At 48.6% G+C, this 18,137-nt stretch overlaps 1 protein-coding gene across 1 annotated transcript; it reads right to left on the minus strand.

Annotated features, from left to right (window-relative positions):
* Positions 1-1,400: 1,400 nt before the first annotated feature.
* RP1L1 (RP1 like 1) lies at positions 1,401-17,116 on the minus strand (the record flags this gene model as incomplete). Its single annotated transcript, XM_063125368.1, has 5 exons — positions 16,478-17,116; positions 8,867-9,035; positions 3,335-6,790; positions 2,250-3,223; positions 1,401-1,718 (listed from the first exon to the last, which is right to left on the minus strand). Coding segments are annotated over exons 1-5 (5,556 nt in total), but the record flags the coding sequence as incomplete, so codon positions are not given.
* Between the last annotated feature and the right edge of the window lie 1,021 nt (positions 17,117-18,137).

Here is an 18,137-nt window from a genome sequence, read left to right on the forward strand (position 1 = left end):
CACACTTGCTTTTATGCAGAATTTGTACTGGAATATTGTTATGTTCCTTTTTTCTTTTCTTGTTTTTAAAGAAGTGACTTAATAGGAAGTGAGAAAAACACATGCACCCCAAATGTCCCCATGGTCTTTGATGGTTTGTTCTAAAAGTCCAAGTCATCTTGATTAATGGCTTCTGCCTTCTCATCCTTCTTCTTAGAGACCTGGCCACTGTCATCTTCATTTTCATCAGTTTTGGATTCTCCTCTCTTCACAGCTCTTGCTTGAGAGGTTGCTTGGTCTTCCTCTTCTTGTTCCTCCTCTTCCTCCTCTTCTTCACTGTCAGGATACATCTGGGCAGGTTTATTCTCTGTGTCAGTTTTAGCCTCCCCTTCATCACCACCGTCATCATCATTGTTCACATCCTCCTCTTCCTTGCAATCTTCTTCATGGCTGCCATCCTCGGATCCTTTCTGGGACTGCTGTGAACAATTCCCGATGGACGAGAAGCCAGAACCTTTTCTGGGATTCTCTGTGCCTTCATTGGCTCCATCTTCTGCTGCTGCTGCTTGGGGATCTTCTTCCTCTCCATGGTCCTGCACAGGCTCACTGCAGTCTTCTCCCTCTGCTTCCTCTTCATCCCCGCCAGCTTCACCTCCCTCATGGTTTTCACTCTTTTCCTCCCCTTCTGCTATTTCTGGATTTGCCTCACAATCTGCCTCTGGGTCGGCATCATTCTCAGCCTCCTCTCCACCGCTTGCCTGGTTCTCTTCCACTTCATGATCTTCTGCTGCAGCTTCTGTTTCAGAGACCTCAATGACACCCGCATTCTCTGCACATTCAGATGCATTTCCTTGGCTCTCTCCTTCACCGGCTTCTGGCTCTACTGGTCCATCATCAGTTTCATCTTCCATTTTAGTTTCCTCTTCAGCTTCTTGTTCTTCGTTTGGCATTTCTTCTTGCTGTTCTTCATCCATCTCCTTTTCTTGTTCTTGTTCTTCATTCATTTCCGCTTCTCCTTCACTTTTGTCTTCCGTTGCTTGATTATCTTCATCATGTGGCACTTCCTCTCCCCCCTGTTCTTCTTCCATTTCCTCCTCCTTGACTTCTTCTTCTGCTTCCATTACTTCTTCCTCTTTGACAGACTCTTCCTTTTCTTCCTCTTCTTTTGTCTCTTCTTCCTCCTCTTTAACAGATGCTTCCTCCTCTTTTTCTTCTTCCCCATCCTTCTCCACTTCCTCCTCCTCGACTTCTTCTTCTTCCTCCTCCTTCACACCCCCTTCCTCCACATCTTCTTCCTCCTTCACACCCTCTTCCTCCTCCTTGTCTTCTTCCTCTTCCTCTTCCACACCCACTTCCTCCTCCTTGTCTTCTTCCTTTTCCTCCCCCACTTCCTCCCCCTTTTCTTCTTCCTTTTCCTCACCCACTTCCTCCTCCTTGTCGTCTTCCTTTTCCTCACCCACTTCCTCCCCCTTTTCTTCTTCCTTTTCCTCACCCACTTTCTCCTCCTTGTCGTCTTCCTTTTCCTCACCCACTTCCTCCCCCTTTTCTTCTTCCTTTTCCTCACCCACTTCCTCCTCCTTGTCGTCTTCCTTTTCCTCACCCACTTCCTCCTCCTTGTCTTCTTCCTCTTCCTCACCCATTTCCTCCTCCTTGTCTTCTTCCTCTTCCTCACCCACTTCCTCCTCCTTGTCTGCTTCCTCTTCCACATCCACTTCCTCCTCCTTGTCTTCTTCCTTTTCCTCACCTACTTCCTCTTCCTTGTCTTCTTCCATTTCCTCACCCACTTCCTCCTCCTTGTCTTCTTCCTCTTCCTCATCCACTTCCTCCTCCTTTTCTTCTTCCTTTTTCTCATCTACTTCCTCCTCCTTGACTTCTTCTTTTTCCTCACCCACTTCCTCTTCCTTTTCCTCACCTACTTCCTCCTCCTTGTCTTCTTCCTCTTCCTCACCCACTTCTTCCTCCTTTTCTTCCTCTTCCAAACCCACTTCCTCCTCCTTGTCCTCTTCCAAGCCCACTTCCTCCTCCTCCTCCTCCTTTTCTTCTTCACATTCCTCTATGGCTTCCCCCTCCTCCCCCTCTGCTTCCTCCTCTTCCTTTTCTTCTTCATCCCCTACATCCTCTTTTGCTTCCTCCTCTACGTCTTCATTCACTGCTTCCTCGCACTCTGTTTCCTCACAGTTCTGGTCTTCAGACACTTCCTCCCTCTCTGCGAGAGCTTCTGCTTCACCCTCATTCACTTCCTCCTCCTCTTGCTCATTGGCTTCACCTGCCTCTTGTTCCTCAACAGGTTCCGTTTCCTGGTTGGCCTCAGATCCAGCAGTCTCCCCCTCTGCTTGTTCGTCTTCCTCATCCGGACCCTCTTCGGCGATGTCGTGTTCGGTGTTCCTTTCGGGACCTTTGGCGTCCTTCATCCGCAGGATTTGCTGTAGGTCAAAGGCTTTCACAACCGGGGCATTGGTTGCCACCGTCACAGTGCTCTGCGCTGCTTTTTCCAACATTTTCTTCCTGATGCAGGCATCGCAGGGGCAGTAATCGTCTTCGCTCAGTTGCCTGCTATCATCCCTGATTGTACTAAAAATGAAATCTTCATCTTCGTCACCGGAGAAGTCCCTCGTCTCTGGCTGCTTACTCTGGTTCACAGTCCGGTCGTTGTACAGGGACATTTTATGAATGCTTTGCAAGCGACGCCTTCGGTTCTCCATTTTCAGGGCGGAATCACGCCGCACTTCGCCATCCGGAGGCCTCGGGATCCTCTTCCCTGCCCTGCTCCTGATTTTCCTTAACTCTTTCTGGATGCTCTTCTGTATCCTCTTACTCACTTCTTCTTTCAACTCCGCAATCATCAAGTCCACCTCGTCGCTGTTCGGCAGGTTCCACTTCATTTTGAAGTCGTTCATGGCGCTGACATAGTGAGTCATGAATTCCTTCTCTATCTTCCTCAAAAGGTTGAGCACCCAGACTGGGTCGGGGTCGAGGGACTTCTGTTGGGTCATGGCGGGAGCTTTCACAGGGTCATGGCGAGGGGCCATGTGGCTCGATTCCATTTCAGCTTCAGACTCATCCACAAGCTGCTTTTCGCCACTCTTTTCAGGCTCTTCCTCACCATTTGCCTCGTTTCCATTTGTGTTCGCTTCGGCGTCATTGTTGCTCGCTTCTTCTGTTGCTTCATCAGCAGCCTCTTGACCGGGACCCTCGTCTGCTTCATTAACAGCCGGGTCCTCTTCTACCTCCTCTTGGACAGCATCTGCATCAGCGTCCGTTTCTGCACAGCCTGCGTTTTCATCTTCTCGTTGGCCCTCTTCTTCCATCTCTTCTTCTCCAGCAATTTCTTTTTCTTCCTCCTGTCCAATTTCACAGTCGCTGCCTGGATCCTCCTTCACCTCCTCTCCCCCGTTGGAATCTGCTTTATCCCCTCCTTCAGATTTGGAGCAATGTGTTGGTGGGCGAGAATGCCCCTCTCGCTCTCCTTCATCATCAGCTTCCTCCCCTTCTGTTGCTTCTTCCTCTTCTTCTTCTTCGGTGGGTTTGGAGACATCTGTTTTCTCCGGCGACAAGGCGCAGTCCCGGGCACCGGCCACGCTCCCCTCTCCTGAGCCTCCATCCCCGCTACTTACATCGACCCCAGAAGAGGACATGGGCGTGAAGTCGTCATCTTTTGAGTTGCGTCCTTTGAACCCCGAGGGCACTTTTGCTTGGACCTCTACTTGCAGGCCTGAACTGGTGCCCCCTTTCTCCGAGGTGCACCCGAACCACAGAGCCTGGAAAATGTTCAAGAGCTCCGTATATCTTGGCCTGTTCGGGCATTTGTTTGCTTTCTCGGACGGGTCCAACTCTTCATCCAGGAGCTGCAGGCTAGCGAGGCATGTGATCAAAATGTTGGCTGAGTTGCTGAGTTTCCTCCCCATGGTAGGAGACACTTCGGGCAAGCTGTGGGAACGGTCCAGCTTGGCTTCTTGTTTGGAAGCCAACAGGGCTTTCATGATCTGCACAGAGGTCTGAATGGTGTTGGGCAAGTCTTTTTTGTGGTTGTTCTGGTTGGAGATGGCCGAACGCTTGCATTCCGCCTGGGCAGCTCCAGCCGCTTCTGACATCGCTTCCGAAGCCTTCTCCTCATCCAGGTCCTCCTTCGCTTCCTCTTCAGCAGCCTCCTCTTCCTCTCCTTCCCCAGCTGCCTCAGCTGCTGCCGCGCTCCCATCTTCTTTCTTCTCATCAGGTTCCCCTCCCAACGATTCCTGGTTGTTTGAGCAGCTTGGTATTTCAGCATCTCCTTCTTCCCCCTCTCCGTCATCCTGCATCTCACTCTTCATCAGCAGAGTCTCCGAAGGGATCTTCCTCAGCCACTCGTGCACAACTTCTTCCGGAGAGGCGTTGGGAAGGGAAGAAGGCAGGATCTCTTCACCGCCTTCCGGAGCAGCCTCTGCCTCTGCCTCTCCTTGGCCCTTCTCTGGGCAGGAACCTTCTTCCGCTTCGTTCAAAGGGTCAGCGTTATTCCCTGCCCCATTCGCCGCATCCCTTTCAGGGGATTGCGGATCCGCTTCCCCTTCCTGCTCCTCACCTGCGGTTGGCTCCGATTCGGCGCAGGCGCTGGCAGCGCCGGAGGTCTTCTTCACCAGCACCGTCCTACTCCGTCTGCCGCTGGGCCTCCCTTTCGGCGGGGCCGGACAGTGCAAACTGTACATGGACGCAGAGTCTGCCGCCGACGCTTGGCTAGAACGTTCCACGCCGGCGTGGCGGTCGCTGGTTCTCTTTAGCCTCGGCTTGGAAGACCGGGCCACGCTGGACTGTGAGCAGGCATCGCTGCTTCTCCTCGACCCCTCCAGCTCTGCACATCTGCTCCTCGCCTCGGAATAGGACGAGACCCGCGAATTCACGCTTCGTCGGCCGTCGCGCCCGCTTCCCGCTACGTGGCCGCATTTTGAGCACGTGGATTTGGATTCACTTCCTGGTCTTGAAGAGTGGTCCTGGGAACTCACCGGAGCAGTGCCAGCTCCATTTCTCCCCGCTTCCTCTGAGAAGCTGGAACAAGGGGAGGACGTCTTGCTGGTGTCTTCAGGCTGCCTCTCTTTCTGGCTGCCTTCAGAGGACTTGCTGAAGCACTTGGAAGTGCTGCTTGTGCTCTCCTCATTGGCAGCTGCAGGAGGTGCTGCCGCATCACTTAAGGACGACACGTTTGAATGAGGAGCGCTCGAATCGGGAGATATGTGACCTTCTGCCTCTCTTTTCTCCACTTCGTGCGAGCTTCGGGAATAATAAGACGTCCTGCTGCTGGACCTTGCATCTTCTGCATGTAGAGAACTTTTTGTCTTCTTTTTCTTGATGGAGGGACCTCTGGATGACCTGGCAGACACTTTGGAACCTGCCTCCAGGCAAGGTGGTCTGGGCTTGTTTCTCCTGGACGCTCTGGGGGAAGCTGAAGCAGCACTGCACACGTGTATTTCATCACTCCTGCTGGTTCCGTCACCAGCGTTGGACTGGCAACACCTTCCTGTAGAACACCTTCCACACTCGCTGCCGTCATCCTCGGCAGGCGGACTGGACCCCATCTTTTCCGAAGTGGAGCGGATTCCGTCGACGTCCTCCTCCTCCTGCTCCTCCTCCTTTTCGACTCCTTCCTCTGTGGCATCTTTTTTCAGGCAGGAGTCGCTAGAGAACGAAGAGATCACTTGATCATTCTCAGAAACCTCGTCTAGGTTGTCCTTCGCTCCAGGCCTGCTGCGCTTACTGGATTGGCTGCAGATGCTGTTTGGAGAAGATGAGCCACCGACAACATCTTCAATGTCTTCTCTTTCCTTGATGCTACAGGACGAGATGGTTCTGGCTACGCTGCTGATTTCCTCACACACTTTTATCTGGCTTTCTGCAGAACATTGAGATGACTTTGATTTGCCGCTGCCAGTCCGGCTTCCTTGGCCTTCATCCCCATCTCCCTCCACCATGCAGTCGTCTTCGTTTTGTGAATTGGCCAAGTCTGCGACAGCATCCATTTCCTCTGGTGACCCTCTTTGGCTTGGGTTTCCCTCGGTACAGTCATGTTGACAGCAGCATTTTTTAACGGAACGGTATTCTATCCTGTTCTCGACAGTCTCTGAATAACGAGAAGACTCCCGTACAACATGCTTAGAGTATTCCTCTCCGCTAGACGAGGTACGGATGCTGTCAACAGAGGCCACCTTTTTGCGGACAACCCTGCGATGTGACGAAGCGCTCGAGCAAGAAGAGTGAGTATACCAAGTATGCCTCGTCCCTGGCTCCTCTTTTTGGGAAGCATGCAGGGGGTTCTTCCAAATGTCATAGTCTTCGCACGGTTTCCCACAGTTGTGGCAACGAGCGTCTTCATTTTCAGACTCGTCAAGATTTGAGATGTAAGAGTCAACGTCGCAAGGATACAACGAGTCGTCAGCTTCAGAGCTAGCCTCTGGGTTCATTTCCTCTACTGGCTCTACTCCATTGTCTTCATGGATGCCCAATTCTTCAACAGGCATCTTGTTCATCAAGCTGGACTTCTTGATCTGCGTGGACCACTGGAGAGTCTCGTCGTTGAGCAGACGAAAGCGGACCTTCATCTCGACCGACAGGCTGCCGTCTTTATTCACATGCACCCTTTTCTCAATGTCATCGTTGACTAAGGAACGCACCAGCTTCCCTGCTTTAGAGTGCGGACAGTCGTTTGAGCAGGGAGTGCCATTCTCTGGCGAGGTTGTTAGGCCGTTGGGATACAATTTTTCTGATGACAAGGAAAGCCGCATGGACCGGTTGCTCAGGGATGACCTCGGGTGGATCACACTTTTCTTGGCTTTCAACCCAAAGTTCACTGTTGTTTGTGGGGCACGGGTGGAGAGGGGAAGAGAAAACATAAAAGAGAAATGATACAGATGTACCCGAAACATACAGAACTGAACATAGCAAACACGGAGTATGCTCAGAGTTAAGGGGACATGCTCTGAACACAGAACGATCCCCTGGACTTGAAGAACAGGAGACCGAGCCTATCATAAGAACTTAAGAACATAAGAAGGGCCCTGATGCTGGATCAGACCAAGGGTCCATCTAGTCCAGCACTCTGTTCTGGGGCCAAGCAGCTGTTGACCAGGAACCCACAAGCAGGACACAGTGCAACAGCGCCCTCCCACCCATGTTCCCCAGGAACTGGTGCACACAGGCTTACTGCCTCAAATACTGGAGATAGCACACAACCATCAGGGCTAGCAGCCATGGATAGCCTTCACCTCCAGGAATTTCTCCAATCTCCTTTTAAAGCTAGATGGAACCAGTTACCTAGGGAGGTTGTGGGCTCTCCCACCCTAGAGGCCTTCAAGAGGCAGCTGGACAACCATCTGTCAGGGATGCTTTAGAGTGGATTCCTGCATTGAGCAGGGGGTTGGACTCAATTGCCTTATGGGCCCCTTCCAACTCTACTATTCTGTGGTTCTATGATTCTATCCAAATTGGTGGCCGTTACTACATCCTGTGGTAATGAGTTCCATAGTTTAACTCTGCCCTGTGTGAAGAAGTCCTTCCTTTTATTTGTCCTGGATCTCCCACCCATCAGCTTCATGGGATATGACCCCATTGGGTTCTAGTATTTTGAGAGAGGGAGAAAAATGTCTCCCCGTCCACATTCTCCATGCCATGCATCATTTTGTACACCTCTATCATGTCTCCCCTTAGCCTCCTTTTTTCCAAGCTAAACAATCCCAGTTATCTATCCTAATCCCACTAACACAGGGACTGACTAGACCAGGGGTGCGGAACTTCAGGCCAAGGGTCCCAAGCTGGGCTCTCGGGAGCTCTCCAGAAGGCCCCTCCTCCTCCTCCTCCCCCCTCTCCCCACTGATGGTTTTCTGAAGTTTGGACAGCATTTTCCCAGATTCTAAAAGGTTGAAACGCCTCTCTTAAAGCTTAGTTACTGGCTTCCTGCTAAATGATGCTGGTATGATTGGCTCCCTTTGTCTCTGGCCCCTCCCACCACTGGACAGTGGTCGCTGGGAGTTCAACAAAATGGAGCTGGGCTCTCAGGCTGACAAAGGTCCAACAGCCCAGGCCTCAGCTGTATCATTGAGCTCCATGGACCCAGCAAAGCGATCCTCACCGTCTTATTCTGCAGTGCGCTCTACGTGGGGCTGCCTTTGAAGACGGTTCGGAAGCTGCAGCTTTTGCAAAATGCAGCAGCCAGATTGATAGCTGGAACAGGGAGCTTTGAGCATATAAGACCCACTCTGGCCCATTTGGATTGGCTGCCTGTATGTTTCCGAGCCCAATTCAAGGTGCTGTTTTTGACCTATAAAGCCTTACACGGCTTGGGACCATGATACCCGACGGAACACCTTTCCCAACGTGAACCTACCCGAACACTACATTCAACATCTAAGGTCCTCCTCCGGGTGCCTACTCCGAGGGAAGCTCAGAGGATGGCGACAAGAGAGAGGGCCTTCTCTGTGGTGGCCCCCAAATGTGGAACGATCTCCCTGACGAGGCCCGCCTGGTGCCGACATTGTCATCTTTTCGGCGCCAGGTCAAGACTTTTCTCTTCTCCCAGGCATTTAGCAATATGTAATGACCGTGGGTCTGGTTTTTGGCTCATTGTTTTTAAAGTTGTTATAGTGGTTTTAAATGTATGCGTATTTTGCTTGTTTTTGTGGTAAATTGTTTTTAAGTGTTTTTATCTCATGTGAACTGCCCAGAGAGCTTTGGCTATGGGGTGGTATACAAATGAAAATAATAATAATAATAATAATAATAATAATAATAATAATAATAATAATAATAATAATACTTTCACCCATGCCGAGCCCTTTGGATAGGGTGGGCTATCAATACATCCCTGCCTCCCCTGCACCCGCTCACAAAACCCCAACTCCAACCCAGCCAGCTGCCATCTCTCGCTCACTTTCATGGTTTTCACCAACGCTGTTGCTGTTGGATTGTGAAGGCAGACCAGGCAGTTTCTCCGAGGACGAGTGCTTCCTGGAGTTCTCCGTCACGATGGGCTTGAAGGGCTCCCGGCCCACACAGATCAGCACGCTGGGGCACCGCAAGAGAGCCTGCATGCTGTCGATCTGGAGAGGAGACAAGCCCAGGAGCAGTCAAAAGCTAGGCAGCAGGTAGGAACAGCCCACACCTGGCCGCTCTCCTGCGAGCATCTGGGGAGCATCGTGGCTACAGTGTTGGATGAAGTCCTGGATGGACTTGTTTCCTCCGTTACAGAGGGCAGTCCTCTATTTAAAGGACCGCTCAGAAGAACCAGAAGAAGGGAGAGCAAAGAAGGCCCTTGAAGCTGTCCACCAACAGCACCTGGAGAGCAGGCTGGGCAAGGAACAGAGGTTACCTGGCCTTAGTGAGATCTGTGGTATTTCCATTTCCATTATAAGATTTCTAACATGTGTTAGTACTTACAAATCAGAACATGCAAATTTTATGAAAGGCTGTGGCGGCACGTTTCCGCCGTTCTGGCGACGCGTTAAATGGCCCCCTGCCCAAATCTCTGCTCGGTTATGAAGTCACTTCCTCTCAGTCACTTCCTCTCAGTTTAACCTACCTCACAGGGTTGTTGTGAAGGTAAAAGTTTGGGGAGGGAAGGACCGTGTAGATAGCTCTGAGCTCCTAGGAGCAAGGGTAGGTTAAAAATGTCATAAATAAACCTCCCATTTTCCTTTTGGCAAGATTTAGCAGCAGCTCCAGAGACATGTGACACTCTTGGTTGTTGTTTTTTATCCTATTGGAGTCCCCCCCCCGTCCCGTCCCCCCCCCTGTTCCTCTTAAGCAGCAGAGCGATCACGATTGGCTTCAAGTGTGACTTTGGATGGAAGTCAGAGACAACTCTAGTTGATGGCCAAAAGTGACCCTCTCCCCTTTTAGGGCGCAATCCTATGCATGTTTAGACAGAAAGAAGTCCTACAATCCTATGCATGTTTAGACAAATAAAAGTCCTACAACTCCCAGCATTCCGCAGCCAGCACGGCTGGCCAGGGAATGCTGAGAGTTGTAGGTCTGTCTAAACATGCATAGGATTGTAGGACTTCTTTCTGTCTCAACATGCATAGGATTTTAGGACTTCTTTCTGTCTCAACATGCATAGGATTTTAGGACTTCTTTCTGTCTCAACATGCATAGGATTTTAGGACTTCTTTCTGTCTCAACATGCATAGGATTGTAGGCTTATTTCTGTCTAAACATGCATAGGTTTGTAGGACTTCTTTCTGTCTAAACATGCATAGAATTGTAGGACTTCTTTCTGTCTAAACATGCATAGAATTGTAGGACTTCTTTCTGTCTAAACATGCATAGAATTGTAGGACTTCTTTCTGTCTAAACATGCATAGGTTTGTAGGACTTCTTTCTGTCTAAACATGCATAGGATTGTAGGATTTCTTTCTGTCCAAACATGCATAGGTTTGTAGGACTTCTTTCTGTCTAAACATGCATAGGATTGTAGGACTTCTTTCTGTCTAAACATGCATAGGATTGTAGGACTTCTTTCTGTCTAAACATACATAGGATTGTTAGGACTTCTTTCTGTCTAAACATGCATAGGATTGTAGGATTTCTTTCTGTCTAAACATGCATAGGTTTGTAGGACTTCTTTCTGTCTAAACATGCATAGAATTGTAGGACTTCTTTCTGTCTAAACATGCATAGGATTGTAGGACTTCTTTCTGTCTAAACATACATAGGATTGTTAGGACTTCTTTCTGTCTAAACATACATAGGATTGTAGGACTTCTTTCTGTCTAAACATGCATAGGATTGTAGGACTTCTTTCTGTCTAAACATACATAGGATTGTTAGGACTTCTTTCTGTCTAAACATGCATCGACAAAGCAAATAACAGCTGAAGACAGAAGCAATCCAAAAATGACACTGAAACAACTGAGAAAACAATCTGAGCTCTCTTCTTCTTCTTCTTCTTCTTCTTCTTCTTCTTCTTCGTCTTCGTCTTCGTCTTCGTCTTCATCTTCTTGTTCTTCGTCTTCTGTGCCTGTCTCTAGCATTGGAACAAATCCAGTGCCGAAAACCATTTTCACTCCTCTCTGCCTGGTTTTTGCCTGGCCTCTTCTTCCAGCGACGAGACCAAGCGCCTCACTGCAGGGCAGGCTAGTGACCAAGCAAGCAGGGCCGGCCCTACCATTACGCAAAGCGAGGCAGAGGCAACGGCCTCCGGCGATAGATATTGGGGTGCAGTTTTGGCAGCCCCCCCCCGGCTGTTTTTCCTAAACCGCCCCCCCCCCCCAGCCATTCTTCTGTTAGAAGACAGGCTTGTGTCTTCCTCGTGCCCTGCTCTCCCAACCCCACCTTAAACTAGACTGCTGTCTTAGTAAGGTATGGTGGAGGATGCTCTGCTGATTCAACTGCCACTACACTTGACTTCTGCACGTGGAGCGCGTGGGTGGGGATATCTTGGACAGTTTGGGGAAGGGAGCCACAGAGACAGCCCGACTCAGAGCTGTTGATAGCCAGATCCCTTATGAAGTGGCCTAGACCCCTTTTAAAGCCGCTGGTGGCCCTCAGTGCATTTCTCCTGCCTTCCAAACTAGAGAAGAAGATCCAGGCGGACTGGTGTGGTGTAGTGGCTAAGGTGTTGGCCTGGGAGTCGGGAGATCCGGGTTCTAGTCCCCACTCGGCCATGGAAACCCACTGGGTGACTTTGGGCCAGTCACAGACTCTCGCCCCAACCTACCTCACAGGGTTGTTGTTGTGAGGATAAAATGGAGATAAAATGGAGAGGAGGATTATGTACACCGCCTTGGGTTCCTTGGAGGAAAAAAGGCAGGATATAAATGCAATAATAATAATAATAATAATAATAATAATAATAATAATAATAATAATAATATAATTTTGGTAGCAGAAGCTCTCACAGTGCCTTGACCACTCGCTGCCAAAATGAGTCCCTCTTGTCTCCTCGCTCCACCCCAGCTTCAAAAGCAGGGGATTGGGTCCCTGACCTCCCGTGGATTTACAGGAACCACACTTCCCTCAGAATACGCACAGTGAACAGAGGGGTGCTTACTTCTGAGTAAACATGTGTAGGAGTGAGCTGAAGGGGAGGTGGACTTCCTGGCAACTCAGGCTGGCCCAATTTTGTGGATCCCTAGTGAGATACAAGGTGGAGAATCTCGGAGAATGGCAACAAAGGAGAGGGCCTTCTCAGTGGTGGCCCCTCATTTATGGAATGATCTCCCTGACGAGGCCCGCCTGGCGCCAACATTGTTATCTTTTCGGCACCAGGTCAAGACTGTTCTCTTCTCCCAGGCATTTAACAGCATATGCTGAGTTTTTTAACTGATCCCAGAATAGTTGTTTTAAACAAATATTGTATGGTTTTGTTTGTATTTTATGCTTTTTATGGTTTAAATTTTGTATTATTATTATTTATATAGCGCCATCAACTTTCATGGTGCTGTACAGAACAAAATAAACATTTTTTTTTTAATGTTCACTGTTTTTAACTTTTGTAAACCGCCCAGAGAGATTCAGCTGTGGGGCGGTATATAAATGTAATACTGATACTAATACCATTTTTTTCTTTAAGGGAAGGAAAAACTAAGATATAGTATGAGAAAAGGAAAGCAGGGGCAGGAGGAAGGGGGAGAAAAACAAATGTGGGGAGAATGGGATGAATGGACATTCGGACCTGATTTGTACTTCATGGCAGCAATTCCTGGACCATTTAATTTCAGAAGAGCACCTTTGGAACTCTCTCCCACAGGAAGTTCATATGGGCCATCCTTCTAAGTATGCTTGTTTCCGTTTATATATTAGTTAGGGTGACCTTATGAAAAGAAGGACAGGGTTCCTGTATCTTTAACGTTTGTACAGAAAAGGGAATTTCAGCAGGTGTCCTTTGTATGCCTGCAGCACCTGGTGAATTTCCCTCTTCATCACAACAGTGAAAGCTGCAGGAGCCCTGCCCTCTTGACCAGGTACAAATGAGGGCAGATACAACGACAACCTTTACTATACAACCGTTAAAGATACAGGAGCCCTGTCCTCCTTTTCATAGGATCAACCTAAATTATCATACGCAAATTGTTTGCAAAGTGGAGCCCTCATTTGTCCTCTATTCTGGTGATGCATGTCCTCTTTTGGGGGGCAAAGCCTCAGTCAGTGTCCATGCCCGCTAACAACCGTGAAGTGATACAGCTTTTCCTGGACTCTACCATTTCAGGCTGCAGGCAAGGGAGGCATCTTTGAACATTCTCTCACAGACAAAATCCCTAGCCTTCTCCCTGCCAGGCTACTTTTCTGTAAGCAGGTGTGTGTGTGTGTGTGTGTGTGTGTGTGTGAAGATTTGAGCATTGGACAGTCCAGGAAAAACGTTACCACACACTCCAGGTGAATGTATCAAACTGTTCCTCGGTTTTTTCCCATTTCATAGGCCCAGCAGGATGGAACATTCCAGGATTCTGTGGCTGTTGGAAAAACAGTCCTTGTAGAGCAAACTGGGGAGGAGAATTTGGGAGATGAGAGGATCAAAGAGAAGAGGAAAGAGCAGGTGAGTCCTTAAAGAAGGGGCAGGGGGTGGCATTGGCCGTGCTCATATGAACACTGACTAGGGTGACCCTATGGAAAGGAGGACAGGGCTCCTGTATTTTTAACACTTGTATTGAAAAGGAAATTTCAGCAGGTGTCGTTTGTATATATGGAGAACCTGGTGAAATTCCCTCTTCATCACAGCAGTTAAAGCTGCAGGTGCCCTGCCCTCTTTGAAATCTGGTCACTCTAGTATAGCTCCTGCAGCTTTAACTGTGGTGATGAAGAGGGAGTTTCACCAGGTTCTCCATATATACAAATGACACCTGCTGAAATTCCCTTTTCTATGTTACTGTTAAAGATACAGGAGCCCTGTCCTCCTTTTCATAGGGTCACCCTAATACTGACTATAATATGTATGTATATATGTATATATTATTGCATTTATATCCTGCCTTTTTTCCTCTTAAGGAACCCAAGGCAGCATACATAATCCTCCTCCTCTCCATTTTATCCTCACAACAACAACCCTGTGAGGTGGGATGGGCTGAGAGTCTGTGACTGGCCCAAAGTCACCCAGTGGGTTTCCATGGCCGAGTGGGGACTAGAACCCAGATCTCCCGACTCCCAGTCTGACACTTTTAGCCACTATATCCCACTGGCATAATATCACCTTATTCCAGTCTCCCCCACCCTGTTATCCTTCCCAGCAAGCGTGGCCAGTGGCTGATGGGAGTTGCAATCCAACAGATCTGAAGGGTACCTGGTTGGGGAAGTCTTCATTTTGTATTTGAGGTACTGGTGCATTCTCAGGGTGCTGTGAAGGTTAAAGGCAGGAGAAGCCAGACCTTGTAACATCCTTTAAATGCCTTTAAACACCTCCTGAAAAATATCTTTTCAGGCTTTCCCTGGACTGTAACTTATTTTGACTTTATATGGCATTTTTAATTTTTAAAGTTCTGTATTTATTCTGACACTGTAGAGCCTCAGCTATATGGTAGTATAAAAATGTAATAAATAAACAAACATACTCAGGATACCTGAGAGAGCGTCTTCACCCATACCAAAGACCTTTCTCTTCTCCCAGGCAGTTAACAACATGGGCTGAGTTTATTTGTTCCTAACTGACCCAAGATATAGCTGCTTTTACAAGGACACTGATGTTATTTTCATGCTTTTTATGTTTTTAAACTTTGTATATTTGTTTTTAATGTTTACTGTTTTTAACTTTTGTAAACTGACCAGAGAGCTTCGGCTACGGGGTGGTATATAAATGCAATCAATCAATCAATAAAACTCAGGATACCTGAGAGAGCGTCTTCACCCTTACCAACCTACCTGGTCATTGGCACATCTGAGGGCATCTTCCTGTTGGTTCCACATGGACCTATGGTCCAATTGGAGTAGGGCGACCATATGGAAAGGAGGACAGGACTCCTGTATCTTTAACAGTTGCATAGAAAAGGGAATTTCAGCAGATGTCATTTGTATATATGGAGAACCTGGGGAAATTCCCTCTTCATCACAACAGTTAATGGTGCAGGTGCCCTGCCCTCTTTGAAATCTGGTCACTCTGGTATAGCTCCTGCAGCTTTAACTGTTGTGATGAAGAGGGAATTTCATTAGGTTCCCCATATTATACAAATGACACCCGCTGACATTCCCTTTTCAGTACAGCTGTTAAAGATACAAGAGCCCTGTCCTCCTTTTCATATGGTCACCCTAATATACACGCAAATTTAGAAATAATTGTCAGCATTTATTTAAATTTCACAGAAGGCAAGCTAATTAATTTCCCATCTAAGTTTTTCAAATCATTTGCACCCCACCCCTGGATCATCCAAATCAACACTTTATTAAGCCACAATATATAGATTTATTTATTTATTTATTTAGAATATTTATATACCGCTCTCCATTGAAAAATTTCAGAGCGGTGTACAAGGTAAAATGAAAATAATAACAGAATAAAATAGTTAAAACAAAATTTAAAAAGAAGCAAAAAACAGAAATCCAAGGCTGCATGTTAAAGAAAGGCTTCTTGGAATAAAGATGTTTTCAGGAGGCGCCGAAAGGAGTACAAGGTCGGAGCCTGCCTGACCTCCAGAGGCAGGGAGTTCCACAGGAGGGGGGCCACCACGCTGAAGGCTCTTCCCCTGGTGGGCTCCAATCGGAGGATGGATCTAGGTGGAACCACCAGGAGCAGGCCCTCGGATGACCTCAGCGACCGGGCAGGTTGGTAAGGGAGAAGGCAGAGCTCTCTCAGGTATCCTGGTCCCAAGTTGTTTAGGGCTTTGTACACAAGTACAAGAACCTTCAACCTGGCCCGGTAGCGAATAAGCAGCCAGTGCAGTTCCCTCGGCAGAGGAGTTACATGCTGGAAAGGGACAGCTCCAAAACAAATTCCTTTTCAATTAATGACCTCCTATTCATCATAGCTTCCAAATCCTGTTTAGGTTTAACTTTGAGAAAAGTATGGCATACTTTGGGTGCCTGTCAGAGAAATTAAATATTCCTCCAAACTTCTCGTGTGTGTGTGTGTGTGTGTGTGTGTGAGAGAGAGAGAGATGGAGTTGCTGAGCTATTAAATAGCTCTTTTACAATCTCTTTCGCTCTATGCAATCCTATACCCACTTACCTGTGTCAGCCCCACTGAACTCCATGGGGCTTCTTTCTGAATAGAAAAGTACAGGATTACTGTGAGAGGACAAACCCCTAACCTCCCCCCCCCGGCAGCCATCTTGATGTCCCTTGCTTGGCAACAGTAGCTACGAAGAACCTGGATTCCTGCACCTCTGTTATCAACATTTTTAAGATGGTGGTACTACACTGATGGGCTTAGTTTTTATTTGAACACAGTTTTTAAAGATGGCTTTCCAATAATTACGGTACATTAAAAAAAACAAACCCACAGCCACTGAGTTCAGCTTGGCGCCCCCCACAGCTTGGCACCCCGGCTGTCCACCCAGCTTGACTACTCCTAAGGCCAGCCCCTGGGTCTCACCCTCTGCGCGGCATAAAGACTCACCCTCTTCCCATCCACTGTGTAGAGCTTCTTCACGGTGAACTGCATGATCTCCGAAATCTCATCCAGCAGCGTCTTGAAGCTCCGTGCATTCCGACGGTTGAGGATAATGGGCCGTTGGGTGGTGATGTCTCCGTTCTTGACCAGGGTGATCTTCTTTGGAATCCTTGGGCTCTGCTGGGTGAAAGCCGTCGTGTAGTCCTCGCGCTTGACGTCTTGGGTTGCCTTCCTCAACGTGCTCGCCGGCCCGCTGGCCTTCTGAGGACCCAGCCTCCGGCTGCCGGTCCCAAGGCTGATGGGCGTGACGTATTTCTTATCCGAGCACAAATAGCATCCCCCGTCCTCCAGCTGGTCCAGAGTGCTGATGCAGTGGATCCCACGTGGCGTCGTGATGGTCCGCACCCCGAATGGTAGGGGGACCCTGTGGGAGAGGTCATCCATGAGAGCATTGAAGCTCTTGAAGCTACGCTGGTTGATGGCCATCTTGACTCCTCCAAACTGAGGGTCTCCACTCTTGTAGAAGGTTATCTTCTTGGCTGGGGGAACTTGGGTGACGGCATTTGTCCGAGCCACGGGGGGAAGGGGCTGGTCATAGTTGTAGGGGGCGGCGGTGGAGAGGTAGTCACCGGCAGGCTGGGTCATCCTGACAGATGCTTAGAGGTAACTGCAAGCAAAGAACAAAAGTAGTATGGACCATAAGTACGTAAGAAGAGCCATGCTGGATCAGACCAAGGGTCCATCTAGTTCAGAACTCTGTTCACACAGCTGTTGACCAGGAACCCACAAGCAGGACACAACAACGCCCTCCCACCCATGTTCCCCAGCAACTGGTGCACACAAACTTACTGCCTCTGATATTGGAGATAGCACACAACCCTCCTTCCACTTTCCCTAGCATCAGCCTCTTCTCCAGGGTATCCTGTACTGATCCATTTAGTTTTCATGGCAAGAATACTGGGGCAAAGGAAGAGGGGCCGACCAAGGGCAAGATGGATGGATGATATTCTGGAGGTGACAGGCTTGACCTTGGGGGAGCTGGGGGTGGCAACGGCCGACAGAAAGCTCTGGCATGGGCTGGTCCATGAAGTCACGAAGAGTCGGAAATGACAGAACGAATAAACAACAACACACAACCCTCAGGGCTAGCAGCCATTGATAGCCTTCTCCTCCAGGAATTTATCTAACCCCTTTTCAAAGCCATCTAAATTGGTGGCCATCACCACATCTTGTGGTCGCAAATTCCATCGTTTAACTCTGCGCTGTGTGAAGAAGTCCTTCCTTTTATTTATCCTGAATCTCCCACCCATCAGCTTCATGGGATATGACCCCACTGGGTTCTAGTATTATGAGAGAGGGAGAAAAATGTCTCCCTATTCACATTCTCCACACTATGCATAATTTTGTACTCCTCTATCAAGTCTCCCCTCAGCCTATTTTTTTTCCAAGCGAAACAATCCCAGCTGTTGTAACCTTCCCTCCTAGGGGAGATGCTCCAGCCCCTTAATCATTTTAGTTGCCCTTTTCTGCACTTTTCCCAGCTCTAAAATATATAGGTATATATTGTAATTACCATGCAATGACAAAGTCTAACCATTTCCAGAGGAGTTCGCGATGTTAATATATTGCAATCAAAACAACAAATGGTCTTTTGGCACCCTAAAGC

Source organism: Elgaria multicarinata, chromosome 4 (genome assembly GCF_023053635.1).
Source record: "Elgaria multicarinata webbii isolate HBS135686 ecotype San Diego chromosome 4, rElgMul1.1.pri, whole genome shotgun sequence".
NCBI lineage: Eukaryota > Metazoa > Chordata > Lepidosauria > Squamata > Anguidae > Elgaria > Elgaria multicarinata.